Source organism: Schistocerca piceifrons, chromosome 4 (genome assembly GCF_021461385.2).
Source record: "Schistocerca piceifrons isolate TAMUIC-IGC-003096 chromosome 4, iqSchPice1.1, whole genome shotgun sequence".
Taxonomy (NCBI): Eukaryota; Metazoa; Arthropoda; class Insecta; order Orthoptera; family Acrididae; genus Schistocerca; species Schistocerca piceifrons.
This window is the reverse complement of record NC_060141.1, coordinates 641279549-641298683: the sequence shown is the minus strand read 5'-3', so window position 1 is coordinate 641298683 and position 19135 is coordinate 641279549. Positions and strand designations below refer to the sequence as shown.

At 40.4% G+C, this 19135-nt stretch overlaps 1 protein-coding gene across 1 annotated transcript in view; it reads left to right on the top strand.

The window, feature by feature from the left end:
• LOC124794805 (tyrosine-protein kinase hopscotch) overlaps nt 1-19135 on the top strand; it is a 194594-nt gene that overhangs the window by 138909 nt on the left and 36550 nt on the right. Inside the window, exon 14 of the mRNA XM_047258461.1 lies at nt 13572-13712. Within this exon, the coding sequence (XP_047114417.1) occupies nt 13572-13712 (141 nt within the window). The remainder of the gene's footprint in view (nt 1-13571; nt 13713-19135) is intronic.

Here is a 19135-nt window from a genome sequence, read left to right as displayed (position 1 = left end):
CTACTTTCAAGAGAGTAACAACACTAGTGTATGTGTGCTACGGCTTCTGACCAATCATCGCGTTTGTGTTTGTTTACATCAGGTTTATTCTTATGATAAATGGATTATAGTTGTTTGTCATAGCAATATAAAAAAAACTGTGCAATGATTGCAGTAGATTAGTATATGTCATGGCTGTTTTCACAGGTGGCCCAGCCTCTGATGGGGTATAATAAGCCTGTGACATGACTGGATGACTGGAATGAATTGCTGGGGGGCTGGCACTGGGAGTGGCATAGAGATGGGCTTGGGTGTTGTGGAGGTTTGTTGGTTGACGTAACACAACTTTAGGAGGGGTGGGAGTAAACTGGGGTAGGACATCCCTCGTTTCAGAGCATGATGATAGATAATCATAGCCCTGATGAAGAATGTGGTTCAGTTGACCCAGCCTGGGGTGGTATTGGGTAACAAAGGGGATGCTCCTTTGTAGCTAGTTTTTGGAGGTAGTGGGAGGATTGGCAGTGAGTGAGGATATGACATGGGGAATCTGTTTAGGGACTTGGTCTGCGTGGTAGTGCCTGTCTGTGAAGGCCTTTGGGAGACCTTCAGCATTCTGGGCAAGGGAGTTCTTTTCACTGCTGGTATACCATCCCCAGGTGGCCAGGCTGTAAGGGAGGTATTTTTTGGTGTGAAATGCATAGCAGTTGTCAAAATGCAGGTACTGTTGGTGGTTGATGGGTTTTATGTTGAGAGAGGTGTAGATGGAGCCATAAGAGAGGAGGCCAATGTGCAGGAATGTGGCACACTGCATTGAGGGAACAAGGTGAAGCAGATGGGAGAGAAGGTGGTGAGATTGTGAGGGAATGAGGATAAGGTGTCTTGGTCGTGAGTCCAGATCTTGAAGATATTGTCAATGTACCTGAAGCATACCAGGAGTTGGGAGGCTCATAAGGTTTTCTCTAGATGGCCCATAAACAGGTTGGCATAGGGGGGTGCCATGTGGGTGCCCATGACTGTGCTGCTGATTTGTTTGTATACCTTTCATGCATAGGAGAATTAGTTGCATGCTTGGATGAAGCTAGTAAGCTGTATGAGGAATGAGGTACTGCTTTTGGAGTGTGAAAGACTTTGGGCGTGGTAGTGTTGAGTAACAGCTAGACTGCAGCTATGAGGGATGCTGGTGTATAGTAGGGTAGTAGTATCAACAGTGACAAGCAGAGATTCGGGAGATGAAGGGTATGAACACCAGAGAGTCAGTGAAGGAAGTGGTTGGTATCTTTGACATGGAAGATTAGGCTCCCGGCAGTTGGTTGAAGCTGTTGTTCAATGAGGGCTGGAACTCTTTCACTATAAGCACATTAATCAACTATAACAGGGCATCCAGAATTTTTGGATGGTAGATTTTGTGGAGGATATAGAAGATAGGAGTGCAAGGTATCATAGGGGTGAGGAGAGAAATGGGTTCAGGAGAGTTTTCGCTAGGATCTAAGAGCTTTAACTTCTCACCTGAATCCAGTTCAGGTCTTTTTTTTTTTTAATTTTTATTTTTCAACATCTCTCTTATGTACCATTGTTTATTTTTGTCTTGTGCTATGATACTCTGCAAGTCATGGGTGACTTTCCTGTACTATACTTTGAAAAGTTTTCTGTCCCTATACACCTTTTTCCGTTTCTGTTCATGCCAAGTATCTTTTTAATTTTTTTAAAAAAAAAAAAAGATGTGTGTAAGCTTCTCTTGTAGGAGTGCCATGAAAACTTTTATTAATAACGTGCTGTGATTCAGCTATCAGCCAAGAAGTATTTATGGGTTATTGATAAAGATGATAAAATCAGAAACAGTATGATATGTGTGTACTGTCTTTAAAATTGATAACCAAACACTTTTTTGCAATTTTATGTGGTTGAAGTTTTATTTGGAGAGTTATTTCATTAGCATATGTTTTCTGATTGACAGTGTACAAAATAAAATACAGAGGGGAAGTTGGAAAAGAAGTAAGTAAAAATAAAACAGATGTACACAACATTTTATAATAGGCAATCTAAACACAACACCAACAGGGGCTTGTCCCTGTTTGTTCACAACAACAGATGTATACAGGATGCACCCTGGAAACAGTGCAAGTTATTGTATGTCTGTATTCCAAAGCAAAGTCCAGTTGACACCACAAAGTTCCACCTATGACAAAGCCCTCAATATGAATACCCTAGCAACACCTATAACACATTGATCACTCACTCTGCAGATCACATCACAACTGACTCAGATTAGCCCAGGGACAGCTTATATATAGGATTCTGGTGTGGTCTTTTCTGAGAGCATTCTTATAACAAGCACCCACCTCTGAGTAGTGGTGCAACAGTAGTCAACAATAATGTTGCACCAGCTGTTGTGTTTCTATATTGATAATGGGTGGTACCACTACATCCCTTTCCCACTCAAGCAGTGACTGCTGGGGGGAAAAGATATAGTAGGAGCAGTCCAGTGGAGTGGAGCAAGGAAAAAGCTTCATGGAAGGTGCAAATTCTCCATGGGGTCAGAGTGTCTGCCAGGGACCAATAAGCAGGTGGCTAATGACCAGGAGAGCTGGAGGCATAGTTGATTTTGATGGTACCACAGAAGTGTCTGGATGGATGCCTCAGTACACATCAAGCACCTATGGTGGAGGAAATCTTCCCGAGGATCCATGTTGGATAGGGCCTGAACTAATAAGGTGACACTCAAGTGCTCAATAGGAGGAAGAGACTCAGCAACAATAAGTGCCTTTACATCATAGCTGATTCATTGGACAAGAGTGTTCTGATAGGTTTACAGTGAGTCAGCCATAATAGTTGATCTTACCTAGAAATACTTTGTAAGTCTTTTGTATTCATGGGGCTGCATTTAATCAGTTGGCACAACATAATCCCTTGTTGCTTCCAGTCCATTTGCTGGGAGGTTAAACCCTAAATATGTGAGGGAAGACTGCATGAAAGAACACTTGTGCTAGTTGGATTGAAGCCCCTTTACTGCTAGTCTCTGGAAGAAAAGTTCAATATTTTGAATGTTCTCCTCTGGAATTGCATCTGTGACCAAAATATCAAGGTATGTGGCACAATTGGGAATACCTTGTAGTAATTTGGCCATAAAATGGAATGGCAGGGGCTGAAAGGATTCCAAAAGCTAACCAATTATAACAGTAAAGGCTGTAGGGCATACTTAGAATCAGATAAGATTATGATGCTGCATCCAGTTTTTCAAAATACGCCTCTGTGAAGTCAGTTTTATTGAATGAAATGCTGCAGCCCAATTTTGCAAAAAGTTTGTAAGGGGTCAGTAGAGAATAAATTTCCACTTCAGGCTTTGCATTTATAGTGAATTTAAAAGCACCATAAATTTTCATGGTGCTGTTGTATGTGCGTGCATACTGTTACTAGGGGAGTGGCCAAGTGACTGTGGAAAATAAGTGTTAATGCAGCTTTATGGATAAGTCTGTTCATTTCAGATTTGAAGGCATCCTTTAAAGTCATGAGCACCGGGCAAGCTTTGAAAAAAGATGGGGCAGCCGTCACTTGAAGAGTGATGTGAGCTCTGAACGCATTTGTCTCCACTAATCCAAATGAGAAAAATTGAGCATATCTGTCACAGGAGAGTCCTTATGGAGGCATAAAGCCCTTCAAATTGTGTGGCATGCGATATTTCATGAGCGTGAAATCTAAAAATATTTTATGAGAATGAAATTCAAAAATGCGGAAAAATCTATCCCAAAAGTGTTGCCCTCTTTGGTGTTGGCAACCAACAGATAATTTACAGAATGAGTGATTTGGTTGTAAGTATGTAAAACTGGAAACGTTCATATCAAAGGCACATGATGATATCCATAGGCCCAAGATTAGTCTTGGCTGCCTGCATAGGTTGTTACCCTAAACTTAAGTAGACTGGTTTAGCAAGGCCACAGAAGAGCTGGTGTGCATGAGTACCCTCACAGGTTATTTGCAAACGAACACATCTAAGTACAATATTTTGGCCTTGTTCTGAGTACTCTGCATGTCTGTAAACCGATCACTCACTCAGGTCACTTCTGCTGTGTGAGACATAATTGCAGCAGAAATGCTAATACATATCTCTTGCAAGTGTGTCTTTTTACCGTACTCATGGCATGTTGCACGTCAATAAAAGCACATGACTGATGTGTTGCACTTTGTCCACCCATGTCATGAATGGCTTTCTGCGGAAATCCCAGACTGTGGCCGTGTTTTTCGATTTGGAGAAGGCCTATGACACGTGCTGGAGAACTGGTATCCTCTGTACTCTTTACACGTGGGGCTTCCGTAGCCATCTGCCCTGTGTCCTTCAGGCATTTTTACAAGATCGAGTTTTCAAGTTGTGTGTGGGTTCTGCCTTGTCAGACACCTTTATCCAGGAAAACGGTGTGCCTCAGCGTTTTGTCCTGAGTGTCGTCTTCTTCGCTATCACCATTAACCCTATCATGGCCTGTCTCGGACCAGACATCTCTGTCTCCCTTTTTGTTGATAATTTTGCGGTCTATTGCAGCTCTCCATGGACCTGTCGCGCTGAGCGGCATCTTCAGCGCTGTCTTGATCGTCGTTACTCGTGGACCATCGACAATGGCTTTTGCTTTTCCCCAGACAAAACCATCTGTCCGAATTTCTGGTGGTGCAAATGGTTTCTCCCACCATCTCCACATCTTGGGCCTCTTGCCCTTCGGTTCATTGAAACTACTAAATTCCTGGGGCTCATGCTCGATAGGAAACATTCTTGGTCTTCCCATGTGTCTTACCTGGCAGCTCGCTGTACACAGTCCCTCAGTGTCCTATGTGTCCTCAGTGGTACTTCCTAGGGTGCCGATTGAACCATCCTCCTCCGTTTGTACCGGTCTCTTGCCCATTCAAAACTCGTCTATGGGTGCTTTGTTTATGCGTCTGCGTGCCCATCCCTCTTACACCGTCTCAACACTATCCACCATAGTGGCATCCGTTCAGCCATGGGTGCCTTTTACACCGGCCCGGTTGAGAGTATGCATGCTGAACTACCACTGTCTTACCGCTGTGACTTCCTCCTTAGCAGGTATGCATGCTGTTTGTCTGCTAAGTGGTGCTACCCCACCACTTTGTACACATTGCACCCAAATTTTAACTGTCTGCCACTTCCTGCTGGAATGCCCTTTTTTAACAATTTATGTTCCAGCTTGGGTTTGCCATCTGATTTATCAGCCGTTTTAGTGAATGACGCATGGGCTGTCGACCATGTTTTACTTTTCATCTGCTGAAGCAATATGGTGAAGGCCATTTAATTTTTAGTTTTGGATCTCCACTTCTGTAGGGTTTTTTTTTTAGCCCATTTTCCATGCCCCTGTTTTTATCTGTCTCCTATTCTGTCCATAGGGACTGACGTATAGTCGTTTAACTCCTCTCTGTGTTCATGTTCTATAGTTTTGACTTGCGTTTGTATGACTGCAGTTGTTTTTACGCCTTAAAGCAAAACAAAACAAAAACTGATGTGTTGGAAAAGAAACATTTACAGCCAAGCAACAGTGCTGCTGCTGATGTGTGTCATCGTCACTAATATAGCTGGACTGCAGAGCAGTTGAAGGCACTGCTGGACATGGCATGACATCCTGCATGAATAAATATTCATCTTGAATGAACATTGAGCTGCACGGATAGTGTTGTGAGCATGAGCTGTTCTCATTACTTCTGTCAGAGAAGTATCTGAATTCCTTAATATGTGATTTCTCACTTCCAAGTTGGGCATAAGCCCCACTGTAAAGTCCCTGATTGAAAAGTCTGCATAGTTCTGCCCAAACAAACATTTGAAATTGCAGTTCCTGCTTAATTTGTGTAGATCAGCAAACCAGCCCACATAAAATTGTTCTAACATGGCTGCAATGCTTTTTTGTAAAAATAAATTAATAAATAAAAATAAATAAAAATCTAGGCAACTGAAGTTCTGCTGGACTCATTAATGACTCAAGTTTCTGTCTTCTGTAATTATGGGACTTTTTGACAAGAACATAGTCTTTTTGACAAGCTGAGATATATCACTGCAATCACCAGCAGAAATTGTCCCACTCTTCATGCTGTTCATTAAATGTTGGAAGAGCTGTAAACAAGGGTGGTGTGAGAGAGACATCCCAGCTTCATTCACTAACACTTGAACTGCCTGTAAATACAGCTGTTGTCATCCCTGATAACCCTGTGTGGTTTGTGTTAATAATTGTTGTGAGTGTTCTGTGGGAGGAAACCGTCAATCTCGACTAATTACAACAATATTAAAGGTCTGATTTCCCGGGGTCTCATCTCAGTTTAATCACAAGAAGACAAATGTTTCTCAGGAACATTGCAAGCTGCCAAAAGTACACATTCCAGTCGAAGTCCAGTCAATGTCATATCAAACTTCTGCCTTTGACAAATAGAGTCCACGGTATAAATGCAATAGGCAAACTGTTTGCACACTTCTGACACACTCCCCAAATTGCATTGCGGCTGACTCAGACCAGTTTTGGGCCAGCTTATGTGCTGGATTCTAGTGTGATCTTGCCAGAAGGTGCTCCTAATGATGAGCTCTCTCTGGTTAGTGGTGCCACAGCATTTGTGAGGGTCAGGTTTCCATAGCAATGTCAGATGGCACCACTATATGAGGTCTGTTCAAAAAATTCTGTAACGTTGTCCACAAAATTTTTCTGCGCTTACCCTGTACTTATTGTGCATAATCTCCTTCAAAATACTCCTCTCTACAATAGATACACTATTCTCAATGGTGTTTTCACTTCCAGAAGCAGTCTTGGTATGCCTCTTGCTGGGTTGCATGGAGCACCACCTGCAAATTTTATCTGTCGCAATTCTTCATGCTTTCAATGGGGTTTTTGGCTTTGGAAAAGATGTCACAACAGTTTGTCCTTATGGTACAAATTCATGACGAACTAATCCTTCAAAATCAAAGAAAACCATTAGCATAGATTTGACATTTGACCTGACCTGACGAGCTTTTCTTGGTCTTGGAGCACCTTTCCTAACCCCTTGTGAAGGCTGAACCTTGGTCGCAACATCATAACCATAGGCCAACATCTCATTGCCAGTTATGATTCTCTTAACGAACACCTCTTCCTTGTTTGTGCTATCCAAAAGCTCTTCACAGATTGCAAGGCAAAGGTCTTTCTGGTCTTGACTCATGAGACTTGGGACAAACTAGGTGGCAACACGATACATTCCAAGATGCTGTCTTATGATTTTGTGATATGATTCAATGGAAATGTTACATTCTTCTACAATATCTCAGTCAGTCAGTCTTCAATTGGCATGCACAGTTTCATTGGCGTTCCTGACATGAGCATCATCGGTAGATGTTAATGGGCGTCCTGAACGAGGGTCTTCTTTAACTTCCGTCTGGATACTTTTATACTGTGTGAGCCATTCATAACATCAAGTACAGCTCAAGCACCCATCGCCATAGGGTTCCAGCGTAATTTGGTGTGTCTGTGTAAAAGTTTTCTGAGTTTCATTCAAAATTTGACACAGATGCATTTTTCCTCTAACTCTGGCATCTCGAAATTCGCACATTGCGTGCCACAACTTTCTACTCAAAACTGCACTGAACAATAACTAACAGACATGCAACAATGAAACTTGTGGCAGTTACGCATTAAACACAAGTGTGTGCAGGACCCCAACTGTACAGGGTGATTCAAAAAGAATACCACAACTTTAGGAATTTAAAACTCTGCAACGACAAAAGGCAGAGCTAAGCACTATCTGTCGGCGAATTAAGGGAGCTATGAAGTTTCATTTAGTTGTACATTTGTTCGCTTGAGGCGCTGTTGACTAGGCGTCAGCGTCAGTTGATGCTAAGATGGCGATCGCTCAACAGAAAGCTTTTTGGGTTATTGAGTACGGCAGAAGTGAATCGACGACAGTTGTTTAGCGTGCATTTCGAACGAAGTATGGTGTTAAACCTCCTGATAGGTGGTGCATTAAACGTTGGTATAAACAGTTTACAGAGAATGGGTGTTTGTGCAAAGGGAAAAGTTCTGGACGGCCGAGAACGAGTGATGAAAATGTAGTACACATCCAGCAAGCATTTGTTCGCAGCCCAGGAAAATCGACTCACAGAGCTAGCAGAGAGCTGCAAATTCCACAATCAACTGTATGGAGAGTCCTACGAAAAAGGTTAGTTATGAAACCTTATCGTCTGAAATTGGTTCAAGCACTGTCTGCAGCTGATAAGATTAAAAGAATCGATTTCTGTGATTTTATCCTTGCTCAAATGTAAACAGATGAATCTTTCGTTTCAAAGATTGTGTTTAGTGATGAAGCAACTTTCCACACTAATGGGAAAGTCAACCGTCACAATGTCTGTATATGGGGCACTGAGAATCCGCGGGAAACAACTCAGTATGAACGTGACTCGCCTAAGGTGAACGTTTTCTGTGCCATTTCAGCCAATAAAGTTTTTGGTCCCTTTTTCTTCGAAGGTGCTACTGTAACTGGACTACAGTATCTGGAGATGTTAGAGAATTGGCTGTTCCTTCAGCTCGAACAAGAAGCACAACAATTCATATTTCAGCAGGATGGAGCGCCACCACATTGGCACTTATCTGTCCGTAACTGCCTGAACGTCAACTACCCGAGGCGATGGATCGGCCGCCAGGCAGCCCGTGACAGAGCACTTCATCACTGGCCTCCAAGAAGCCCTGATCTTACCCCCTGCGCTTTTTTCTTATGGGGGTATGTTAAGGATATGGTGTTTCGGCCACCTCTCCCAGCCACCATTGATGATTTGAAACGAGAAATAACAGCAGCTATCCAAACTGTTACGCCTGATATGCTACAGAGAGTGTGGAACGAGTTGGAGTATAGGGTTGATATTGCTTGTGTGTCTGGAGGGGGCCATATTGAACATCTCTGAACTTGTTTTTGAGTGAAAAAAAACCTTTTTAAATACTCTTTGTAATGATGTACAACAGAAGGTTATATTATGTTTCTTTCATTAAATACACATTTTTAAAGTTGTGGTATTCTTTTTGAATCACCCTGTATTCCTCTCCAACACAGCATTGGTGCTAAATTAAGAATGTCCCGGTATTTTTTGAACAGACCTCATACTATTGGGCAATTATCTTCGAATAATTCACTAATTTCATTTATGTCACACTAAATATAAATATGTTACCTCATAACTAACCAGTGACACCAGTTACTGTCTTTCTGTTTTAGACAAGGGGTGACCAAGCCCCACATAGTTCTCAGGGAAAAGAAAAAATATAATGTAGTCAGGTGTATTTCTTTCAAGAAAATCATTTAAAAGTCAGTGTTATGCAGGTTTTTAACCGGGTCAGAACTGGAATCTTTTTATGGCAACTAACAAGTTGCCATTTGTCTTCCAAAATATTAAAAATACTTTGTACCCTCAGGTCTAACCCCTGCCCCCATACTTACAAACTTCGTATGGATGCCCTTGGTCTCAAGTTCTTATAAATTTGTGTGTTGATGCTTCCGAGTTCTGTGTGTGACATTCGGATTCTCATGTTGTGCAAAAAATCAATCTTAGCCACATATAAACAGAACAGAGAGTACAATTTCAGAAAGACTATTGAATATAGTAGGTAAGTTTGTGCATAACTGCAATAAAGTGAAATATTTGAACTTACCCTATAAGGAAACATAACAAGTAAAATACAAGCTGAAAGATTTGAATGGAACAAACCAGTTTTTCATGTCTTCATCTCTCATACTTTACTACTACTACTACTACTAATAATAATAATAATAATAATAAAATACTCAAGAGACTCTAGCTTAATGGATGGACATAAAAGTTGGACTTTTTTTTTCAATTGTAGGTACATAGATAGAATTTTTGTTTCATAAAATATATACAAATTTTACACTTTACAAATTTTATGGAATTTCTAAAGTCATTAAAGGAAATAGCAACCAGACTCAAGCCGGTGTGTCGAATCTAAGAGCCTGGTGATGTACGATCAAACTTTTGCGAAAATATCAATAACACAATTCCTAAGATAGCAAAGGCAGATAGGTGCAAAAAATATCACTCATCAGCCTAACACTTGTGCATCGAAGTCACTGGCAAGAATAATATACAGGAGAATGGGAAAGAAAATTATCTGTTAGATGACGATGAGTTTGGCTTTAGGAATGGTAAAAGCACCAGAAAGGCAGTTCTGCCATTAGGCTTGAAAGTATAGTGAAAACTGAAGAAAAATCAAGATGTACTAATAGGATTTGTGGTTCCAGAAAAAGCATTGAACAATGTAAACTGGTGCAAAATATTCCAACATTCTGAGAAAAATTTGAGTAAGCTGTAGGGAAAGATGGTTAATATAAAATATATATTAGAACCAAGAAGGAACAATAAGATTGGAAGACCAAGAACAAAGTGCTGGAATTAAAAAGTGTGCAAGACAGGATGCAATCTTTCACTCCTACTCTTCAGTCTGTACATCGAAGAAGCAATGATGGACATGAAAGAAAGGTTCAAGAGTGGAATTAAAATTCAAGGTGAGAGGATATCAGTGATGAGATACATTGTTGACATGCTATACTCAGTGAAAGTGAAGAATTACAGAATCTGTTCAGTGGTATGAAGTCAAATGGATACAGAATATGGATTGAGAATAAACTGTGAATAGACAAAAGTAATGACAACTAGCAGAAATGAGAGCAGTGAAAAACTTATAATTAGCGATCATGAAGTAGAAAAAGTTAAGAAAGTAAATTAACCCATGATGGGTGAAGCAAGGAGGACATGGAAAGCAAAAACTGGCAAAGGCAAAGAGGGCATTCCTGGCCAAGAGAAGTCTGCTGGTATCAAACATTGGTCTTAATTTGAGGAAGAAATTTCTAAGAATGTACATTTGGAGCACAGTTTGTATGGCAGGGAATCATGGTCAGTAGGAAAAGCGGAACAGAACAGAATCGAAGCATTTGAGATGTGGTACTGCAGAAGTACAGTGTGTACATAAAGTCCGGGAACACTTTCAGTTATTTATTGCACAAGAACCAAACATTATACAGATATCATACTTATGTCATTTTGAAGAGAAACTGTGATTTATTTATTTTTTTCCATGTATATCGCCACAGCGTAGTTTGGTAAATTGCCGATAGTCAGTGCTCGTCACAAACATGGTGAGTTCAGGTGTGGAGCGAGCTTTCTGTGAGTTGAAGTTCGACAAAAACAAGTGTGCTACAGCTGTTCAATGGATGTTTAGAACCAAGTACGATAAGAAGCCACCAGCAAAGAAGGCTATTTACCACTAGCACAACAAATTCGTTATGATGGTTGCTTGTGCCTGGCAAAAAGAAACGAACGTCCCAGTGTGTGTGATGTGAATGTCGAGTGTAAAAAAAAAAAAAAAAAAAAACCTCTTTCAGAGTTTCTCTTCAAAATGCAATATGTATGACATCTGTACAGTATTTAGTTCTTGCGCAATAAATAATTGAAAGTGCTCCCAGACTTCATGTATACACTGTATTTTGAAAATCAGGTGGACTGATAAGATAAGAAAGGGGGGAGGTTTTCCACAGAATCGTGAAAGAAAGGAATGTTTGGAAAACAGTGACAGGTTTGTGGAACATGTGTTACTGCATTTGGGAATAACTAGCAAGGTACCATTTGGAACTTGGGAACTGTAGAGTGTAAAGACTGTAGGGGAAGACAGAGATCGAAATACAGCCAGCCGATAACTGAGGACATGTGGTGCAAGTACTACTTTGAATTGGAGAGGTTGGCACAGAAGAGGAATTCGTGGTGGGCCACATCAAACGAGTTGAAAGACTGATGATTAAAAACAAAGCTGGAACATGGCAGAACCGATAATTTAAAATTTGGAAATTTAGTAACATGACCAATATTGTCACATTTACAGCCATAGCACAAGGTGTTGCTTGAGTGTTAACTAACCACAAATTATTGTATGTAGTAGAAAACAAACAGCATTTATGCTGAAGGCAGCACCTCATGCACATGCAAAGAAATTTGTTTGAAAATGAGGAAGTAAGGATGGGCGGATGTTTAGGGTTTAGCATCTGTTTGACAATGGAGTACTCAGAGTTGGGGCAATAGCTTGGTTTGAGGAAGGACGAGGAAGGAATTTGGCATGTCCTCTCCAGATTGAGAGGACTTGTGGAAAACATAAATCTGGATAACCAGACAGGAATTTGAAGCACCATCTTCCTCATTACAAATCCAGTGTCTTATCACCATGCAACTTCACTCAATTTGAAAGTGATAATTGAATATCTCATATATTATGTTAACTGAGAAGGGAAAAGTGATAGAAATGTAATTATTGTTGTAATATGAAACCAGTGAAAATACCCCTGTGCATTGATTAGGTTAAAACAATAAAAATCTTCAGAAATCTAATGATTGATGAAATTAAATTTTTGGTGAGTGAAGGATTCACAGAAATCTCTGAAATCTGTAACAAAGATTTGTGATGAGGCAAGAAAATATTCCTTAGCAACAGTCAAATCAATCTTTCTTGAGAGAGAAGCTACTCCTAGTGGGGACAAAGGTGAAACAGTCTTACAACTTAATATTCCATACTGCAGATACATCAGATCCGTGAGTTAAATAAGTATCACAATGTCTGTTGTATGGAAGGAAAATTACTCTTATCTTTGATGAGAAGTCTCCCTTGTTATCAGAATATGGGTGAAATTGCTTCTTTGCTATACCTAATGTAATTCTCAAGCCACTGCTTTCATACTTTAGAAGACTGGGATTCAGATCCATCTTTTAGCCATATCTGCCTGGATATCTACATCTACATATATACTCCGCTAGGCACCAAGTGGTGTGTGGTGGAGGCTACAATTCGTGCCAAAGTCACATTCCCTCCACCTCCCCCCACCGCCCCTCTGTTCCACTCGCGGATTGCACGAGGGAAAAACGGCTGTCTGAACGTCTCAGTACGAGCCCTAATTTCCCTTATCTTTGAGTGGTGTTCATGGCATGATGTGAAAGTTGGTGATAATAATATATGCTTTACGTCCTTGGCAAAGATCTGATTTCGGAATATAGTGAGCAGCTTCTTCCGTTTAGCGCATCGTCTGTCTGCAAGTGTATCTTACTTCAAACTTTCTATGAGATTTGTAACCCTCTCGCAATGGCTAAATGTACCAGTCACGAATCTTGCTGCTCTTCTTTGGACCTTCTCAATCTCTTGAATGAGATCCAACTGGTAAGGGTCCCATCATGACATTTCTAAATCACTGTTGACAATTGATAGGTTGATTCATTTAACAGTGCAACCACTGCTACCTTCCCCCATCCCTAATCCAGTATTGAGCTAATGACTTCATCATAGTAGAGTGTTAAACTTTAACTATCCATCCTTTTTTTTTTCCCCCAGTACCTGTACATCTTCCCATCTCATGTTTGTCCTCTCTATTTAGTGTCTGCCAATTTCTCTTGCCAAGGGAACTCTTGTACAGAAGTGTGGTGCATATGTGTTTTCTATTTCTTTCTTAAGTTCTCTCAACCCTTGGTCTTGTTTTTTATTTTGCAGGTGATAGTAAATCAACTCTCATCAATATTGGTATTTTTTAATCATGCATTATTTTTACAGGGCTTTTATGGAGAAGTATACAAAGGTTCAATGGAACGGGGTGGTGATATTGAGCCACAGTTAGTTGCAATAAAAAAACTGAAAACGAGTGCCCTTGCCACAAGCATGCAAGATTTCGAGCGTGAGATAGCTATTATGAAGGTAAAGTCTGTTTAGTTTATTTGAGCTCTATCATTTATTTTTGTTTTTATGCAGCCTCGCCATATTAGTGTGGTTGATTGTTAAATGTATATTCCTTCTGTTTCGCCTTTTTAACAAAGTGTGTTTTGCTAATATAAAAGTCTTTTACCCATGGTTTAGTGGAAGTATGATACAATATGTGAAAGACAGTCTCTCTCTCTCTCTCTCTCTCTCTCTCTCTGTCTCTCTCTCTAATGTGGTGCTGTGCTGTAAAGTTAGCGTGGAAAACGAGCAACCAGGCAGAGAAATGTTTTGCCGTGTGCCAATCGGTAGTGAATGTACAGAGAGTGACGTGATGTTGCAAAGTCATACAAAGGCTACCTATTGAGCTAGTGGAAAACTAAACATCGCTCAACAAACAGTCTGGAAAATCCTTCATAAGCGATTAAGAGTGAAGCTGTACAAATTGTAGCTCATGCACAATCCATAAGCCATGATGAGAAATTGTACTATGTACGGTTCTGCACTAATATGCAGAATCATCTTGAAAATGACGAGTTTGCAAGCAAATTAATCTTCAGTGACAAAAGCATTTTTCATCTTTCGGAGGAGGTCAGCTAACTCATCTTTTGCATGTGGGGGCAGAGAAGGTACATGCAACTGTCTGGCATCTCTGGGATTCTGAGAAAGTTAACCTGTTCTGTACCGTGTCCAAAAAGACATTCTTTGAAACTGATAGCAGAGATTTCACCTTTCAACAATATGTCCCCTTCCACATTTCCACAAGTGTGTAGGAGATGGCCAGAATGGTATGTTGGCACAGCATTACTTATGAGATAGGCTGTGTTGTGACTGCAGACTTGGCACTACTTGAGTGGCCTCTATATTCAGAAGACTTTACGCCTTGTAATTTTTCCTTTTCAGTTTACATCAAGGAAAGCATTTATGTTCCACCTCTACCACAGATCCTCAAAGACTTGCAACAGCACCTCACACCAGCTGTTCTTATTCTCACTCCCGATATGCTGGGTTGAGTATGTGCAAAACTGAACTACCAATTAGATATATGCCATGTTATGAAAGGTTGATACTTAGAACATTTATAAACATTATATATTAAAAAAAACTTTGAGTGTTTGTCTTCCACATACTGGAACATATGATGTTCTTGGCAATTTACCTGTACCAGTTTTTTTGAAATGTTTCATGGTTTTTATAATTATACAATATATTATAGCAAGTCAACCAACAAATACACATTTTCTGTTTGTTACGATGCACCACATACACTAAAGTAATGACATTTTATCCATTTTAGCACTACTGGAAACATTTTATTACAGTTTGTTTCTTCTCATTCAAGAACTTCATGTTTGTTTGTAGTTGTCATCAACATGTAAAAGGATAATTTCACATGTTATTCAGGTTTTTGTGCAGAATGCATAGCCTTTGACATTGAATTATACATTTGCTTGGCAGGCTTTTAAAGTGGTGGTTATAAATTGTGATGTGATGCTCTCATCAGATAGGACCTTGGGCTCTTGGTCTATCAGTCTGCTTGCCCATTTACAATTTGTCTCTATCATATTAGGAACACATAATAAAGAAAAGAAGCACAGCTGTATACTACTTATAAAAACACTTGCAATGAAACTTCGAGGAAAGTCTCAAAGCGTTTGATATGATCAAGTTTTTAAGGGTATTGAAAAGAAATATATTGTGTAAAATATGCTGGATCAACAACTTTTGTTGGGTGGAATAAGCTGGAAGAGGCCTTTATAGCACTGTGACCAGCTGAAATAACAGCCTGACGATAATTACAGAGATCAGAAATGGAGCAAGTACAAGTTCAGTGTTGAGGGTTGTGTACCTTAGAAATAAAGGTGTCGCTGTTGTGTCGGTGCTGTACTGGCCTTTTCCTTCCCTTGATAGTTCTGTGAGTATAAAGAGCCTGAGAACTGTGGCACTGCAGTCGCTTCTTACTCTTGACTCATTCCCGTGCTAAAGTGCACAGGAGTGTGCCATCAGTGGCAAGTTTTGAGTAACCACTACACTTCTCCTGTTAACATGTTGAAATTTGGGTCTTTTGCCAAAGCTCAACACAGTTTACAAAGATTAATCTCACAAACATGCTAATATAATCATAACTGTGACTGAATTCTCAAACAGTGTTTTGCTAGGCAAGTACCAGAGGACATGACAGGTCAGTAGCCTATGAAAAAGCTCATTCTCAGTATAAAAATAAACATAAAATATCTCAACTTATGTTGTTGCAAACCCACACTGATTTCCATTTCATCATTGATGGTCTTTAAAACGAATACATTATTCAATAGAAAATGATGTATATTTATTGGATATTGAGGTAGGTAGTGAAGAATCACGTATTACAAACATCAAAAAAAGTTTTGCATCACCTTGGTTCCCAGAACTCAAGAAGATAGATGTTGACTGTGGATATTGTCTCTTTGACTGTTCAGAGATGTCATTAAACCCACCCAAAGATGTAACAACCATGCATGAGCAGCGCTTATTAGGTAGAGGGGGTCTAACAACCGATCAGTTCCAGTCATTCCACCAGGAAGAAGGTACACGGCTCATGTTTTCTGTAGTTCAACCGTGCCCAGACGGTCAATACCGTGGTTTGACTGTGTCCACATTGTTACTTTGTGCCAGGAAGGACTCCCAACAAGGGAAGTGTCCAGGCGTCTCGGAGTGAAGCAAAGCGATGTTGTTTGGACATGGAGGAGATACAGAGAGAGACAGGAACTGTCGATGACGTGCCTCGCTCAGGTTGCCCAAGGGCTATTACTGCATTGGATGACCACTACCTATGGATTATAGCGAGGTGGCGCAGTGGTTAGACACTGGACTCGCATTCGGGAGGACGACGGTTCAATCCCGCGTCCGGCCATCCTGATTTAGGTTTTCCGTGATTTCCCTAAATCGCTCCAGGCAAATGCCGGGATGGTTCCTCTGAAAGGGCACGGCCGACTTCCTTCCCCATCCTTCCCTAATCCGATGAGACCGATGACCATGCTGTCTGGTCTCCTTCCCCAAACAACCAACCAACCAACCTACGGATTATGGCACGGAGGAACCCTGACAGCAACGCCACCATGTTGAATAATGTTTTTCGTGCAGCCACAGGCTGTCGTGTTACAACTCAAACTGCTCAAAAGGCTGCATGATGTGCAACATCACTCCTGACGTCCATGGTGAGGTCCATCTTTGCAACCACGACACCATGCAGTGCGGTACAGATAGGCCCAACAACATGCCGAATGGACCTTTCAGGATTGGCTTCATGTTCTCTTCACTGATGGATGTCACATATGCCTTCAACTACACAATTATTAGAGACGTGTTAGGAGGCAACCCGGTCAGACTGAATGCCTTAAGACACACTGTCCTGTGAGTGCAAAAAGGTGGAGGTTCCCTGCTGTTTTGGGGTGGCATTACATGAGGCCGACATATGCTGCTAGTGGTCATGGAAGGCGCCATAATGGCTGTACAATATGTAAATGCGATCCTCCAACCGATAGTGCAACCATCACTGCAAGAGGATGTGCTACTGGGTATTAGATGTACCGGTATGTACAGCAATCTGGACCACCACCTCTGATTGTCTTGCTGTATGATGGTACAACATGCAATGTTTGGTTTTCATGAGCAATAAAAAGGGCAGAAATGATTTTTATGTTGATCTCTATTCCAATTTTCTGTACAGGTTCGGAACTGAGGTGATGCAAAACTTTTTTTGATGTGTGTAAAAGTGTGCTACTTACGATTCAGTGGCACTCATGTGCTTCGAAGATCTTAGGCCATTCATGACTCAGGTTTCAAAAAAATATCCGAAGCATTCATACCTGTAGGAGCCGAAGTGGGTCGTAAAATCGATTGGAGGCTGTACTATCCCAACCAACTACAGTTAAGAATCGTAAAATCCACTGCAGATGCTCTTAAAAATGTGCATATTCTATGAGTTAATGCTGCTTTTACAGATAAGAGCTGCTTCGAAAACTGTAATGTGGATGGATGATGCATGTAAAATAACCTATACTACAGTGATTGTATCCTCTATTAGCAAAGAATTAGCATATGGAGAACAGAGTACTGTTTACTGCCCAATTTCCCAGTGAGGAAGAAGCAGCAGTTAATGTTTTATAGGAGCTTGTTCACCATTTTGCATCTTTGCAAATTTCTGAGAATTCATCAAGTTAGCATCTTTGATAATATATCAGGGTTCAAATATAGTGGCAGCTCTGAAAGACTTAACTAGACTTCCTTGCACCGTCAATTGCCGTTGCACTTTGCTCAAACATACTTTGAAGTTGGTGTTTTTAGCATCACAGCCAGAACTAACTTGTGTAGAGGAGATGATGCGAAGCAATAGTGACATATTGTAAGAGTTGGTCTTTGAAAGAGACTCACAAAATCACTCACATTAGAGGTCAGAGACCAATGGAACACCTCGTTGGAAATGCTGGTTTCAGTATGTGGTACTCTGATCGAGATTAAGTAGTTGCCCACACAATGAGAATTGAGTAGACTTCAGATTATAGATGAGAAGAACTTAAATGAGCTTATCATGTTCGTCATGTCATTCAAAGAAGCTCTTAATACTCTACAGTGAGACAACTATCCAATCCTCGATTTGGCACTTCTCTGCTGAGGTAAACTTCTGGATGATCATGTGAGTCCTAATGAATTAGATAGTGATACCATGACGATACTTAAATTGAGATGTAGAAGTTACATGGATGGAAAAAAATAATAGGATTAAACTACACTTGTACCACTATACTGCAACATTCTTGTGCTCCCCATTTTCTGATCTTTTGATATGAGCACTGAAGACAGAGACAATGTTTTCAAAGAGGTTGGTACCATGTGTGTAAACATTTCAAATGAGGAACAACTATATATGAAGGCTGTTCAAAAAGTAAGTGACTTTTCTAATTGCACAGGCAACGTACATTCGATTATCGATCTTCTTCTTCTTCTTCTTCTTCTTCTTCTTCTTCTTCTTCTCTTTTTTTTTTTTTTTATGTTGGTACACATGTCCGAAACATATGTTCACAGTTTCAACTGTACACAATACCATACTTCATTCATTTTTGACAGATAGAAAGGTTAGACATATTATAGTGTGCTCGGTGATTTTCGATTATTATTAAAAAATAGAGCAAAGAACATGCATAAAATTTTATGTGAAAAATGGAATCAAGTGCTCCAAAACACTTGAAATGTTAACAGTGGCATACAGTGAGGCTGCTCTAAATAAAACAAATGTTTACAAGTGGTACATGCTCTTCCAAGATGGTCAAGGAGATGCCAATGATGAACCTTGCTCGGGACGCCCAGCATGTCAACAACAGATGATAACGTCAAAGCTCTGAAGAAAATTATTTTGGAAAGTCATCGCATTACCGTAAGAGAAA